This window comes from Solanum verrucosum, unplaced genomic scaffold (genome assembly GCF_900185275.1).
Source record: "Solanum verrucosum unplaced genomic scaffold, falcon-dt-bn FXZP01000101.1, whole genome shotgun sequence".
Classification (NCBI taxonomy): Eukaryota; Viridiplantae; Streptophyta; class Magnoliopsida; order Solanales; family Solanaceae; genus Solanum; species Solanum verrucosum.
In genome coordinates this window covers 2,962,612-2,979,342 of record NW_026020111.1, presented here as the reverse complement: position 1 = coordinate 2,979,342, position 16,731 = coordinate 2,962,612, and the positions used below count along the sequence as shown (strand labels likewise).

General features: G+C 32.7%; 1 protein-coding gene across 1 annotated transcript; it reads right to left on the bottom strand.

Annotated features, from left to right (window-relative positions):
* Positions 1–2,569: 2,569 nt before the first annotated feature.
* LOC125825410 (chloroplast envelope quinone oxidoreductase homolog) lies at positions 2,570–7,265 on the bottom strand. Its single transcript, XM_049504751.1, has 4 exons — positions 7,063–7,265; positions 4,842–4,983; positions 3,927–4,018; positions 2,570–3,476 (listed from the first exon to the last, which is right to left on the bottom strand). Exons 1-4 carry the CDS (start codon positions 7,126–7,128, stop codon positions 2,787–2,789), a joined length of 990 nt encoding a protein of 329 aa, XP_049360708.1. The 5' UTR covers positions 7,129–7,265; the 3' UTR covers positions 2,570–2,786.
* Between the last annotated feature and the right edge of the window lie 9,466 nt (positions 7,266–16,731).

The following is a 16,731-nucleotide window of genomic DNA, read 5'->3' as shown; positions in this document are numbered from 1 at the left end:
AGTAAAAGTCAAGATCAAGATAAAGCGCAAGTTCAAGTTCATCGAAGATTCAAGAACAATCTCCAAAGCCCTTGAATCGAAGATCAAGATCATCAAGTTCAAGGCCATATCAAGTTCATCAAATCCACAAATCAAGATCAAGACTACAAGATTCAAGAGTAAACTCGAAGCCCTTGCACTCAAGTATAAAGTCAAGATCAAGTTCGAGTTCAAATTCATCAAAGATTCGAGAACAAGCTCCAAAGCCTCTTGAATACAAGATTAAAGTCCAAAAACAAATAAAAATTCAAGATCAAGCTCAAGCTCAAGAGCGCTTGAATTTATACCTGAAAAGAATAATCACAGGAATCATAGAGATTGTAACACTCGCACTTTTGAATCAATAAATACGATTGTTGCGATACTTTTCAGTCTTGATTATTATTTTCTGGACTCAAATTTTATTATCTACACACATAATTGCATCCAATTTTCCTCGCATTAGAGAGCAAATGGTTCTCTCATGAATATTTTCTTATGGGTAAAGTGACGAGGGTAAAGGGTAGAAATTGGGTTATTGGGTCTTAATAATTGGGTCGGTTTAGAAATTGGGTCAAGTAGAATATTTAATTAGCAAATAAATTTTAATTAAGATAAAATTATATCCATGTAAGAGCCACCTAGGGTAAAAAGGGTAGGGACATGATACTTAACAGCTCAAGGGTAAATATGTACTCAAAGTTGGATGGTAAGGACAAATATATCAAAAAAGTATGACCAGAGGTAAATATAACCCTTTTCTAAGAGTATAAGTCAAATATGACCCTTTTCTGTATTTTATATTAGTGAGTATTAAATTTTAAAATATCACATAAACATTTATAAGAATATATTTACTTTTAAGTTTAAAAGTTATTTTAATTTGTTAATATTCGTGTTAAGTGAAGATGATAGGGTTGAAACTATAATTCTTGATTTTTTTTACAATTATATATCTGTAACAATATACACAGACAAAGTATAAATATATTACGATAATAAAATTAAATGATTTATCTATGTTCAACTCTTATGTAAAAAATCATTTTTTTTCTCAGTTTTAGAAAACAATGCCTTAATCTTGTCAGAAAAAATGAACTGTTTAGGAATATTTAATTTCATAATATAAGAAAATATTGCTAAAAATCTGCATATTCGATCATTAATCTATATAAATTGAAAAGATATATAACCTGAATCGAAACACAAATTTGCACAAACCAACCCGTTTATCCTATTTTGACGATGTGACACCCATAACGCACAAATCCTGGATCCGCCTCTAATTATATAGGCTCGTGGGAAAATACATATAATTTTTTAAAATATGCCATAATTAATTGAAAATTATTTTGAACAAAACCTACTACATATAATAATAATTTCTTGGCATTACAAGACTCACTATCTCCGTTAAAATATCATTAATAAATAAAATTCTTATAAAAATAAATAAATACACAACTATGTCATAGCTTAGAATTTTTTTCCATAAATATTTAAAACATTTTAGGAAAGCAATAAATATACAAAAAAAAATTATAATTTTGATTAAAACACAATGTTATCACAGACAGTGCTACGATGGAACTCTCAAATTTAGGCTCATAAGTCTTCTATACAAGACAAAGGACAACCGTAAATACCAGAGGTGTTACATAAATTCAAAAAAATAGATAACTGATCACGCAAACGGCAGATTCTTTAACTAATTTAGTTAAAATTGAGATATTATTATTGTTGTAAAATCCTTTAATATTAGAAGTTGTTTAAGCATAAAAATAATTTTCAACTATTCAAACACATTTTTTTTCAAAAGCTTCTACAAAGATCTATCGCTAACTTTTAAAAGTAATCACTCAAATGTTACTCACATTTGGAGGAGAATGATCTAAAAAATTCATAAGACTAACACCAACTAGCTCATACATGAAGATTGGTGTGTATATTCAAAAAACTCAAAACTGAGAAGCTTTTAGGGGTCGTTTGGTAGAGTGTATTAGGAAAAATAACGCATGCATTAGCAGTGTGTATTACTAGTACCTTGTTTGGTACTCTTTTCCAACCTATGTATAACTAATGCTTGCATTAGTTATACACTCTATTGTGTATTAAGGTGTGTATTGCTAATACCATAGATTTCTAGGTATTAGCAATGCAATGGTTTTAATGCATGCATTAGATTAACTAATGACAAAACTACCCTCCAATAATAATAATAATAATAATAATTATTATTATTATTATAATAATAATTATTATTATTATTATTTTTGTAAAAGAATGTGGGGGTATTTTTGTAAACAAATATTTTTTTAATAGTCTTTATACAAGGCTTGCTATTTCCAATACATTAAACCAAACAATGTATAAGAAATAATGCAAGCATTAGTAATGCTTGCATTACTAATACATCATATTCAGCATTATTCTTATACACTCTACCAAACGACCCCTTACTGTGTAAAGTAGTCATCAATTTTGCCGGTATTCTCTGATGAAACATATGTTGCTTGTTATGAGTAATGATTAAAATTCCACTCATCACAAAGAAAATGTCAATTTTTCGATTCAACTGTTTTGGTTTTCCACTAGTCATCAGTCTAGAAAATGAATAATTGTCAAAATGCAAAGACAACAAAATCAAACAGCATTATGAAAGGGAAAAGGCAGATGACAAACTGCACAAGCACACAAAGCAAATGATAGTTGTTATAAGCCAGATGACAAACTGCACACACACCTCACAAATCTTTTAGACCACTACTCTATGGCTCCACAACAATCTTTCCGGTCGCATGTCCATCAATACTCCTGCTCCAAGCATCTTCAGCATTGCTCAGAGGAAATTTCGAGTCGATCACTGTTTTAAGTTTCCCTTCCTTCACAAGCCCAACAATCAATTCCAGGTTCTCCTTCTTGGGAATTAAAAGCAGTGGCACCAACTGTTTTTTTGAGAAGGTTAATTTCTTTACTGCAAAGGTCCACATGGCACTAACTCCAGGAGTTATATCGATGACCTTTCCACTCGAACTTAAATTAGGCTCAAAGGTAGACCAAGGGATGCCTGTTGTGCAGTGAATCACTGCATCATACTTTTGGCCTGACGGACTCTTAAGAGCTGCTCCCTCTGGGGTCTTGTAATCAAGAACCTCATCTGCTCCTAAGCTCTTCACAAAATCAATGTTGCGCGCTCCACAGGTGGCAGTAACATGAGTGTTACCAAGTTTTGCCAATTGAACAGCATAGTGACCGACACCACCCGAAGCAGCCGTAACTAGAATGTTCTTCCGGGGTCCAGTTCCATCGAGCTTAACCTCAGCAGGATTGACAACGGCCTGAAGAGCTGTAAGACCTGCAATAACAAGACCTGCACCTTCTGCAGCTGATACTTCCGCGGGTCTTGGAACAGTCAAACTCTCATTAGCCACCGCATATTCAGCCAATCCACCTCCATTCTGTATCAAAGCTCATGAAGATCCATCAATCATAAACGATAGAACACAATATTACCACATGACTATTCAAAGTAAAATGATTTACTCAAGGAGGAGGAATACTACAAAGTTAAGATGAGCAGGTTGCTCTACCCATGGTGCCTCCACTTCCAACCAAAACGGTTAGGATTCAAGTCAGTTGGAAAACTACTGTAGTCCCATGGGGAGGAGGGTTTGAATAAGGGGACTTGGCCCCCAAAAGTAAACCAAAAACAAAACTAAGTAGCATTGAACCATACAGGCATCGAACAAGGAACAAAGACAACATCCATTTTTGCAAACAAGGAACAAAAACATCCATGGAAAACAAATGTAAAATCTGAGCAGGTCCTCGCCTACTAGTTTCAACCAAGCTCCAAAATGTAAGAGAGATGTAGCGAAAATAAGACATTTGAAAAGAATTGGACCAACCAGGGTATTGAGCATAGCCACAACCTTGTCACCAGCCTTGAAACTTTTTACATTAGATCCTACCTCTACAACCTCTCCTCCCACGTCGGTAGCTGTTACAACCAAAATCAGTTTAGAGAACCGTAAACCAACAAGAATAAAATGCATACTACAATGCATTAGGGCGATTACTCCATAAAGATAATGGACAGGCTGTCTTGATGTCTTTGCCAGTTAACTTCCTATTCAAGTACATTACCATTAACAATAGTTGATGTTATTAAGTGAAGTTGATCTTACTGGTGGCCTCAAACTTTAGCTCCTTTTATTTTTTCAGATCCAAGTTCAGATCCACTCACTCATTAAATACTACACAAGCAAATTAAATTCCATATTTACTTTTTTATGTTACCATTCTCAATCTCCCAGATACTTTACACTGATGACGTCTCCTATTCCAGTTTACAAATTTACATTAGTATAGCAGAATAGCTTCTATATATTCCTTTCTACAAACTCTTATCAGTTCCCCGAGTAAATAGGGATTCTAGATGTGTATGCCAGCCTTGCACAACCTAAGCAGCCAAGTACCTAGGCTATTTTTGTTTTTGGCAGACAAAACGGGCAATGAAAGAGTTTCTCAATATACGAGCACCCATGTCCCATCCAAAAGATATTATATCAGCCCAGGGTCTAGAAAAGGAAACAAGAAGAAAAAACTAAATTAACTTGTCAAAGGAGATGATTTTTGATAGGTAGCATAGAGTGTTTGAGAATACTTAAGACTTTAGACAGAGTTCCTCATAACAGGGCTTATGCAGAAAACATTGAGAACATGAAACACAAGGCGACCGCAACCAAAACCAAAAAGCACTAAAGACACAGCACAAAGAAATTCTAACAAAATGTCTAGATGTAATTGATGATTGAACTTACTAGGAATAAAAGGAAACTTGGTAGGAAGAAGCGGACGAATCATGCCCTTCTGAATTTTCCAGTCAACAGGATTAATGCTTGTAGCCTCCAGTTTTAGCAAGATCTCATCCTTCTTCGGAGTAGGCACAGGAACTTCCACATGCTGCAAGAAGCAAAGACGTGCACACAATCAAAAAGGTTTATGTATTAGAACTGTGCTACTACTGAGTATAGAGCAGCCTCATTAGAGGAAGTGTTTAAAACAAATTACAGAGAATAAGACAATATAATATGACCAATAACTGCAATCATTACTCAAACATAGAATTCAGTATGCTAAATAGCCGCAATAAGGTCCATCTGTATAGCCTTCTTCTCTTTTACAGACATAGACAAGTCATTGAAAGTTCTACTTCGTGGAATCAAGAGTTATATTTATGTGAAGACTCAAAATTCAAATGGTCACAAAGAAGCACATTGCTCACTACACATCAAATAAGATTTTATATGTACTACACTCAATTTTTCTACTCAGATGACTAATTCAAGGATAATAATTACTCCCTCTATCCCAGTTTATATGACTTACTTTCCTTTTTATTCAATCCAAAAAAGAATGACACATTTCTATATTAAGTAACAATTTAACTTTAAAATGTCAATTTTACCCTTAATGAAATGATTTATAGCCACACAAATATCTATCACTTATTTTAGACCACAAATTTCAAAAGTCTTTCTTTCTTTCTTAAACTCCGTACCAAGTCAAACAAACTCATATAAAATAGGACGGAAGGAGTACTTAAATATGGGTAATCACCTAGGAGAAAGACCTTTAATGGTTTGTGAAGTTGTTCTTTTTTTTTCTCTATCTTCTTTTTCTCAAACACACACTCGATTTAAAAGTTACTTCCAAGCAAGCACTCTGCCAGTGCTCAATTTAAAAGTTATTTCCAAGCAAGCTCCCTTCTAGAAGTAGTTATACTCTCAAAGCTACAAGACACTACCTAAACAAAAATGTCAAAATTAGTTTATATTTATGAGATAGTTTCAGAGAGATCCCTTAAGGTTTGGCTTCGTAACATCAACCTTCCTTCTCTATTTTTCGTGATACATTGGAAAAGACTAGAAAAATTCAATATCTTTCATAAGATACATCTCCCTTCTGGTTTATGTTATTAAGCACTACAATGAAGCTCATACATATTTGTTTTAGATAAGATATGTAGTCTTTCTCAATGTTGTTCTTGAAGGGTTCTTAGGAAAGCCTCTACCTCCAAATAACGTAAGTGAAAGTTTCTTAATTTTGGATGGAGTCTGGGCTGGGTCTGTTCATTTCCATTGGCAACAATCAAACAACAAAAGAAGGAAGACCAGTTTTGGGGAGGCTTACGAAGTCACGTGGGTCTCACGGGAATATTTGGTTCTATTAGTTTAGTAAGGTTGAGTAAAATTGGGATGAAAATTGCTTGCTTTAATTTGTTTTCTTACTTAAAGGATGTTTTAAGCCAAAACTCGCCAAACTTTACTATTTCCCAATGACTGCCATAGTAAAGCAACAGCAGAAGTTCAGCATATGAGTAGCCTGTTACACCTTAACCCGATTAAAGAGAGCTGATATTTACGGAGGATTGATTGAACAGTGAGATTAGAATAGCAACAGATGACTCACATAACAGACTTCAACTAGTTTAGAATTGAGGCAGAAGTAGTTGATTATAGTGTTTTACCAGGAGAGAGACATGAAAACAAACACATCCAAATGAATATTTGGATCTCAAATTGCTCGGAAGGGATCACTATCATCTAAGAGATACTAGTAACATTTATTTCGTCCAGCTTAACCAAACTACCAATTACCCTAACCCTATTTCTTTTCTCATTGCTTTTTTATCTGCTTAAGCATTATGGTAAGCTGGAAATTCAAGAGGTTTTAAGCATTATCAAATTATTATTTTTCATGACATCACATAAATTCAATTTTATATTTTCAGTTTAAATAATTCTAATTTCTAATGACGTACATATGATTCAACAGTCGAACAGCCAATAAAGTAGGTTAGAGTTCAAACAACTATTTTCTGCAATTTTCTTCTAATGAGGAGGAATGAGCCAATTGAAATAGGGTCTTTCCACTCCTCCCAAAGAATGAACCAAATATAATAATATATTACTCACTGATATGAGAAGAAGAAAAGAAAAAGGGAAGCAAGTGTTTTTGCAAAGCGAAAGGTGAAAATACCTTCAAGCCAGCGGCTCCACCGCCATAAGAGTCGTATTGAACAGCATGCATAATCTTACCAGCCATATCAAATTCACCAATTTCAATTCTATGTGAATTGGGGAAGGAACAACACCTTGAAATTGGAGCAAAACCGGCAAAGGTTCAAGATTGTATTTGAAATGAAATCGGTAGACGGCAGTAGCATAGAGTATATCTTTTGGGCGACACGCGGCCGCCTTTCTACGAATGTTCTCGTAAAAGACAACATTTCAACACTTGGGTGGTTCCCCCTTAATGTACTACTCTATTCTCTTTATTTTTACTTATAAAATAAATATCTTTTTAGATTAATTATATATTAATAATAAATAAAATTCCTATAATTACAATAAATTGGAAAACTTATATTGATAATGTTTTCTCTTCTTTCTACTTATCTAATCTAAATAATAAGTCAAATAAAAATATAATAATTGCTTTGTATTCTTTGTTATATTTGAATTTAAAAATTCCTATAATAATTACAATAAATTGGAAAACTTATAACCATATAAAAATTTGCTAATTTTAATTCAAATTTTAATCCTTCATCTTTCATTTTAAAATTAAAGAGTTGAGTTGATATGGTTTAAGATTGAATAGGAAATATTTTTTTGTAAAAATAACCTCTATGTTAATTAAATAAAGCAATCAAATGTTTTTCTTTTCTTTTCTTTTGTTCGGATTATAGAATCTTACTACTGAATTTGATTAATGATAATTAACTTTCCATCAAATATCCCTTAATTGTAAGATTTGGTCTCCAAAACATTAGAACTGCTTTGAATTCTTTGTTATCTTTGAATTTGATTGCTACAATTTTGTAGTGTTTTTTATTTTTTATTTTTATTTTAAATTAATTTTAATAATTCATTAATTCTGTTTTGCGTAAGTTGATGACATGTATCTATTTTTATTTCAAATTTTGAATTTATAATATTTAATTGGTTATATAATGATTTCTTATTTAAAAATCTAAAAAATTGTGGCGCTGACATGTGACGTTTTTTCTTCTCCTATTATGTATAGATAGATATTTTGTTATAGTTATTGTTCCTTTTCTCCAGAATGTTTTATCAAGCGTTCTATAGTATTTGTTATGATTTACTCATTTTCGCTATTTTTTTTCTCCATATATTTTTCCTTGAGTAGAGGATCTATCGAAAACAACTTTTTTACCCCAAAAGTAAGGTAAGGACACTGTATCTTTCCCATCTTATTTCATATTCTTGTGCTAATCATCTTAATCTTCAATTAAAGTGAATATTAGTACATTAAAATGTATCTCCTCAACTTTTTCATTCATTTGTCACTATAATTTTTCAGCCTGTCAGTTTTCCTCTTATGCCTAATAGTCTATATTTTATAATTTTTTTTGTTTTATTATTCTATGTATATGGTGGAGTATTAGTTGTTTAAATAGATTACTTCATTCAGTAATTTTGAATGAACTGTGATTGTATTGTGCATTATTGACACAGATAAGTAATCTATTTTATTGAAGTGTTGTGATACACTATTAATTCTTGACAGAGAAGCTAAAAGAAACATTTAGATCACGAAAATTTTCTTATGTTTTAATTTCTTAGTTTTCTTTATTCTTATTTTTGAAATTTTTTTGAGAGTAAATTAATGAGGATTTAAATTCATTATATAGCTTGTCGTAACTTAAATTTGAATGACTTATAGTAATATTTAAATTATATTCAATATTAGTGTTGTTTGATGGACACGAGCGGATTGCTTACCATCATCCATTTCTAACTTTGACTTTGTGAATTCGATTCACAAAGAAAGCGAACATGTGGGAATTCCTAAATAGGGGTAAAAAATATATTTGATATATATACTATTGTTATTTTCTTAAAATTATTTAGATATGAGGTTGTACTACATAAAACAATTTAATCTTTAAAGTTTCATATGATAAAGTTGATTTTTTACTTTTCAACTTTCTTATTTCTTAGAGTAAAATCATATTTAAGTTGTTCAAGAATCAAGATTTCATAATTTTTTATTATTTCAACAATTTAAATTAATTAATAATACTCGAAATTGAATATAATTTAATAATGTTCCAATTGTCCGTGGCCATTTCTTTTAAAAATAAAACAACATAAAAAATAGGTGTAATTGATTAGGTTGTACATATAAAAAAACTACTCTAACTTAGATCAACACTGCTATTAATATGATTTATTCATCACTTATTTATGGGCATGTAAAATTTCAAACCTAATAAACTAGAGTAGAAAGACATGTATAAACAAAATTTCCTTTTTCTTTTGTAAAAGATGAAATATGAAAGAGGCTAATATTAAAGTAAATCACTCAACACGAGATGAGATTGATTAATTTGCCTCTTTGAGTGTTATAAGAGATTCATATTCTAATACTCCTTTTGTCTCTTATTAGTGTCCCATGCAGTAAATAAAGAAAAATTATAAATATTTAAAAGGGAGAAAGATAATTTATTAAAGATCAATATATATATGTAATATGAAATCATCTATAAGTCAAGCTTATAAGTGGAAAGGAAGATATATTCAAATGCATACTATTTTCTAATTTGATTCCTTCTAAACTTAAGTTATGATTATGACCCATAATGAAGATATCCCAAAATGGATAATGAGACCCATGAGGTGAGTTGTCAAGCAATAGTAAAGTCCAATATAAAGTACTTTGCAGTTTCTTTAATACTAAATGATTCTTAAAAAAATCATATATTATTGGAATTTTATATTGGCAATAGTAAAGTCCAATATAAAGTACTTTACAGTTTCTTTAATACTAAATGATTCTTAAAAAAATCATATATTATTGGGATGTTTCTATCGTCAAAGTTGTATTACGATTTTATATATAGCTAACGTTTGACCCAAATTTTTAAATATTCTTGGCAAATTATTTTTAAATGAAGTTTCATCATGCATTTGGTCATAAAATTTGAGAGAAATATTTGACTATTTCAAAAAATATGATTTATACCCATAAATTATTAAAATTACCTTTTAAGTTTTTATTATCATGTTCCGTTAAAAAATAACCTATCTATTTGTGTCTTGTAATACTACTGTAAGAAGCCATAATGTTCGTGAAAGATTGTACACATACTTTACATTTTTAGTTTGACATATCTCTATTGCTACCATTGTACTAACTTCCCTTCTTTCTAAATTCTAACCAAGAAATTGACAAGTTTTCCATTTTTTTGTTAGTTTAAAGTTTTTCTCCATGTAACAAAAATAACTTATGCTGCTACAATGCTTTTATTTAACCGTGCATATATATAATCCAACATTTTAGGCTTTTTGCCACCTTGTAAAGTGTGGCCTAAACTAATGAAAAATGTGGCCTTGGTGAAAGGTAACGTTTTAATGTCGTGGCTAAAAACTAAAAAATTAAAGCTACGCTTTAAAGTGTATCCAAAAATATTTTAGGCAACACTTTACAAATGTTGTCAAGATTTAAGATGGCCTTAGGCCTAAAATGTTGTAGTTATACCTTTCTCAAATTGCAATATCTACTGACCTACTCCATCCGGGCTAACTCATACAAGCTTTAAATTTTGACAGGTCAGGCCGGACTGATTCAATTTATTGTGGGCCAGAAAATAGTTAGCCCAATCCACAAGTACGTGGGCTAAGAGCTGGACCGGGCCGGCCCACTTTTCTAAAAGCATATTTTTTTTATAATTATTTAAATCAAATTATAATTTAAAAATATTATCATTAATATCGAGATAACAATATTACATGGTGTTAGTGTTACCACTTGTTAATCAAATCAACAAATAAAATTATCTTTATAATATTATTATGTTTGATTTCAAGTAAAAGTATAAATAATTAAATAGAAATATTAAGCTAATTTTTTTCAATAATCATAAAAAAAACACAAAAAATATGACAATATTCCATAGGCTATGCCTACATAGTGATTCCCAAGAAATTTTAGGGTTAATTTTATATAGTACATACACTACAACAAAATGTATCTATAGCTACGAAATTTAAGCTATGAATTCAAAAATTGTTGCTATTACCTAATAACAGCCACAAAATTTCAAATTTCAAGCTATCTATAAATTCATAAAAAAAGTCAGCCATAAAAATCAAATTGACGAAAGTAATTCTTCATTTTTGCTATAATTGTTAATAATCGTGGCAATAATTAGCTAAATAGCTAGGTACAATTTTATTGCTACGGTAAAAGTTATATAGTTGATCATATGTTTTTGCTATGCAATAAAAGTTATTGTAACCTTTTAGCCATGATAAATTATTTGAAACAAAATATTATAGCTAAATAAAACATCCTCTTTACTAATAGCTCCTTTGCAAGTTCCCAGCTTTCATTGTGAGGAAAACATATACCTGCTATGCAAAAAAGCTATATATATATATATATATGTGTGATAATGGCAAATCCTCTCATCTGTTTGTTATTTTCATTTCTAATGAGAAGAAGCAGAATCCTCGGAAGGCTAGCCAGCGATCAGAGGGAGTACATTACAGTCTCTCTCCGGAGTTCAGACGATGTACTGAACAATGTGGGACGATGTACTAGCTGGAAGTTGAAATTATGACTTTGATCTTTACATGTAAAAATGAAAAAGTGCCTTGTGAAAGTTTTGAAAAGAGAATCTGATTTGGAAGAATACTTGTTTTGTCAAGATTTTTCAAGTGCTTTTAATTTGTAGAACTGTAGAGGTCTTTCGGGAACATCCTCCCTACCTGCACGAGGTAGGGTAAGGTCCACATATCCTATCCTCTCCAAATCTCACTTGTGAAATTACATTGGCTACGTTGTTGTTGTCGTCGTCTTAAGGCTGTTAAAAAAACAAGAGATATGAGTTAAATTATATAATATATAGAACCTCAACAACAACGTTCTTCAGGATGTGTTAGACATAAATATTTTTATTATAATTACAGTTAATTACCCTAATAGATTTTCTGTGGATGGGGATTAGTTTATCAAATGGGCTATTTAAAATTAGGGATGAGTCATTTATTTCTAAGCTCATCATGTTTCATGCGGTTAAAAATAAATAAAATAAACAAGTGTAAGTATAATGCGAGGGATACATTTGTTTTAGTCATAACTCTAATTTTTCTTGTAGTCAAGCAGAGGAGAAAGTGGTTGTGAAGAGGTTATGTGCTAGAGATGTTTATGGAAATCCCAAATTCTTATGGTTACCAAAGAAACATGTGGAAGAGAATCTCCTTAAACCTCCTTTTCCAATAGAGATAAACATGTGCAGTAAATCAATAGAGATAATACCAGTGCTTGTCAAGAATTTATGTGCTAAAGATGTTGCAGAGAATCCCAACTGCTTACGGTTATCAAAGGAAGAATCAAGATTGCTTGTTCCACATGTTCTTCTTCAAGTAGGACATGCAATATTTCTACCTCTAAATGATACAATTACGAAGGAGTCAATTGTTGTGCTAGTGGAGCATCCTGTTCAAGACGAATATTATATTACAGGAAGCAATTGGGAGGAATATGTAGCTAAACACAAATTGTTGGTTATCGAAGACACTACTATCTTTGTTAACAAGGTAATTCTAGATCCAACTGCAAAGGTTCAGCTTGTCAACACCTCCTATCACTATGAAATCACTGCTGTCGATAATAGTTCAGCACCTCCTTCGACTGCAACTACAATTGTTGTCGATAATAATTCAGCATCTCCTTTGATAGCAACTACTTCAGCTGTCAATAATAGTTCAGCACCTGCTTCTACTGCAACTACTTCAGCTGTCAATAATAGGATGGAACTTCATTGTGATGAACCAGAATATGATAGTGATGAACCAGGATTTGATAGTGATGAACCAGTATATGATAGTGATGATGCTTACCGACTCTGATGGATCGATTCATTAATACTAGTCTGTCACTTACACAGGATTGAACTTAATGCATTCATCCATTGGGATTAGCCATCAAACTAAGTAGCTTCATGCATTTTGTTTCATACTCAAAACGCACAATTGTAATCTGCAGATATTCATGTTCAGATCGTTTACATGTTAGTATATTTTTCCTGTTCAAGTACCTGGCCTCCAAATCTTTTCTGCGGATGTTTGTATATTCTTTCAATAGCTTAACAGTGATTAACTTGGGAGGAACTCCTCCGATCCTCTCTTAAAATGTTCATTGCTAATGCTTTCTTTATAGTCATTTTAACTGGTCACAGACATAAACTCAAAAGCTTGGGGAATATTTTTATTTTCGTCCTCACATGGCAATGCATATAGATATATAGGGTTCTTGGGTTGATTAGAGAGACATATATTCTTATTATTTTGATTTAAATCTAAGTGATCAAGCTAATGGATATCGAGCTGTATGATACAATTGACCTACGTAAGCTAGTCTTGATGATACTGTTGTCATATCTTGTGTTTGGCTTTGTCCTACTAGAAGTATATTTATGGCTTCTATTTTGTGTTATCCATTATACACGAGGAGCACACAAGTTAAGTGATTCTTATTTACTGTAACAAACCCGAATTCCTCTCTATATTAATAAGAACTGGGACATGATTACAGCTTTATAATTGTAATTGCAATACTCAAACCACCAAATTTAGATATTGAAATTACAAGTAACTAAAGGATAGAGATAAGAACGGGGATGCTGAGAATTTCACCAAGGCTATTGTTAGGATCGAAAGGAGGTTCAAAAGCACTTAAAATATGATAAAGAGAACACTTCATAACATGCACAAACTCGTCAAAGCTAAAATTATTCACCTCGAAGTACAGAGCAATAGTTGTAAAAGCTCGTCTTCCACCAAATCTCTCCTTAGAATTGATAACCACCAATTACAATCATGTTCTTTCTGATTTACAGTAAAACTCTTCCGCACTATCAATTTGAGTTCAGTTATAACTTACCTTGCAACCACACATTTGTTCAAGAGGATAACAAAAACGAATGCATTACCTAAGTCATGACTCATGATGTAATCTATGGCGTGCAGCCAACTCTACTATCTTTATGATCTTATAAAGTGTGTAACCAGCAAAGTGCACAACCTTCACCTTATATACACTCCTTCATACTTTTACCTCCCACATCTGTTCCATGCCAACAAGCAGTGATATAGCGGAGTTGCAATACTGATGTTTGCTGGAAGTTGGCCACCAAAACGTCATGTTTTACCGCATAATATTCAACGAAGACTAGTGAATATACAATTAAAGGACACGTTAATACATTGCAGTTATCGACAACAGAGAACCCCTTGGACCAGTAGGAATTTACACACCCTGGTTGTCTGGGAATTGGGATCCCACACTCTACCTCATAGGATTTGAATATGCAATTAAGAAAAACTTGTCAGTACATCCCAACAATAGTAGTTCCTCCACGTTCTCTATATAACCTGTTAGAGCCATGAACACGAAACCTATTTCTGGATCCCATACACAAAGATCCATTGCAGTTACGGGAACTGTTACAATAAGTATAAGGAAATTAGCATTAGGAACAAATGGAAATTGACTCAAAACATGTGACCATTGAATCTCCAATAGATTTTCCATTTTCAGCGGCAAGAAGCAATCCAACAGAAGACCTGACCTTCGGTAATGGAAGAAGGTTCTATGGGGTCCAACCCCATTATTCAATTATTGTGTTTTTCAACATTTACTGCACCATTGACAAATATTGCTTTTCAACAATTGCTGCATGCAATTGTCAATGGTTGGCAGCAAATGTTGAGAAACATTTCGGTGGGTGTTGAACTTTGTTACAAATTTCTTCTATAAAAGGAGCTTATGAGCTCATTTGTAATATACCAATTCACAGAGAGAGTAAAATATTTAGAGAGCTGTGAGGTTTCCATAGACTATATAAGAAAATAGTCTGTAAAGAAAAATAAAGTGTGAGCGATATTTTAGTAAGGTGGAAATCAAAAGAGTGTTATTCCTTTTGAGTGTGTAGTAGTCACTTTGAGTATTGTATTCGTGACTACACAGTGTAAAATTTCTTACTATAGTGATATCAGTTGCTCCTCTTGGCCCGTGGTTTTTCCCTTATTTAGAAGGGTTTCCACGTAAAATTATTGGTGTCATTATTTTCCCATTTTATTTCCATTACTTTTACCATATATATTTTTGTGCTTGTCCGTTTTTTCCCAACAAACTGGTATCAGAGTCAAGGTTTTATCTGAGTATGCTCTGTGGTTGCAGCACAGTCTGAACTTCCACATAGAAAAGATTTACTTTGGTTTGCAATAACTATTTTTGGGGGGGAAAACGATGGAAGCCAACACAAGTAGAATGGTTACTTTAAATGATGTTAATTATGCCATTTGGAAGGGAAAAATGGAAGATCTGCTTTATGTCAAGAATTTTTATCAACCAGTCTTTGCCACTGTAAAACCTGATAATAAAACAGATGAAGAGTGGAATTTGTTGCATAGACAGGTTTGTGGATTCATTAGGCAATGGGTTGACGATAATGTGTTGAACCATATTTCTGGGGAGACACATGCTCGAACCTTATGGGAGCATCTTGAAAGTTTGTATGCTCGAAAAACTGGCAACAATAAAATGTTCTTAATAAAGCAGATGTTGAGTTTAAAGTATCATGATGGTTCTCCGATGACAGACCATCTGAATAATTTTCAGGGGATCATGAACCAGTTATCTGCTATGGGCATTAAATTTGATGAAGAAATTCAAGGCTTGCTTCTACTTGGTTCCCTACCAGACTCTTGGGAAACATTTAGAACTTCATTGTCAAATTCTGCTCTGGATGGTGTGATCTCAATGGATTCTGCCAAGAGTAGTGTCTTGAACGAAGAGATAAGAAGAAAATCTCAAGGTTCTTCTTCGTCGGATGTCCTGATAACTGGCTCCAGAGGGAGAAACCAAACTCGTGGTTCTCAAAATAGAGAACAAAATAGGAGCAAATCCAGAGGCAGACTTAAGGATATTGAGTGCTATCATTGTGGCATGAAAGGGCACACAAAGAAGCTCTGCAGAAAGTTGAAGAGGGAGAACAAAAACAAAGAGGAAACTAAAGAAGATGGCAATGAAAATTGCCTAGCCACCGTCACCGCCGAAGATCTTGTTACTGTTCTTGATGTGGATATGATAAATATTGTTTGTGATGAGTCAAGCTGGGTTGTGGACACTGGTGCCGCATCTCACGTGACATCAAGGAAGGATTTTTTCTTTTCCTATACTCCTGGTGATTTTGGAACCTTGAGTATGGGTAATGAGACTATTTCTAAGGTGGTTGGTATTGGTACAATTTGTTTAAAAACTAGTGTTGGAACTAAACTAGTTTTGAACAATGTGAAACATGCTCCTGATGTTCGTCTGCACCTGATTTCTGTTGGTGTTTTGGATGATGAAGGATATGTTAGTACCAACGGTGATGGAAAATGGAAACTCATTAAGGGTTCCTTGGTTGTGGCTCGTGGTAACAAACGTCGTGGTCTATACTGGACTACGGCTTCTGCTTGTGTTGATATGGTGAATGCAGTTGAGAGCGATAACTCTTCAACGTTATGGCACAAGAGGCTTAGCCACATCAGCGAGAAGAAATTATTGTTAAATTTCAAAAGTGCTAAATTAGAAAAATGTGAGCACTGCTTGGCTGGTAAACAAAATAGA

Excerpts from the sequence above, each read along its gene's own strand:
- LOC125825410 (XM_049504751.1), bottom strand. The coding sequence starts at position 7,128 with ATGGCTGGTAAGATTATGCATGCTGTTCAATACGACTCTTATGGCGGT. Across the intron at positions 4,019-4,841 it reads CAAGTTTCCTTTTATTCCTA|CTACCGACGTGGGAGGAGAG; the intron begins GTAAGTTCAATC and ends TGGTTGTAACAG. Across the intron at positions 3,477-3,926 it reads TGGCTATGCTCAATACCCTG|AATGGAGGTGGATTGGCTGA; the intron begins GTTGGTCCAATT and ends GCTTTGATACAG.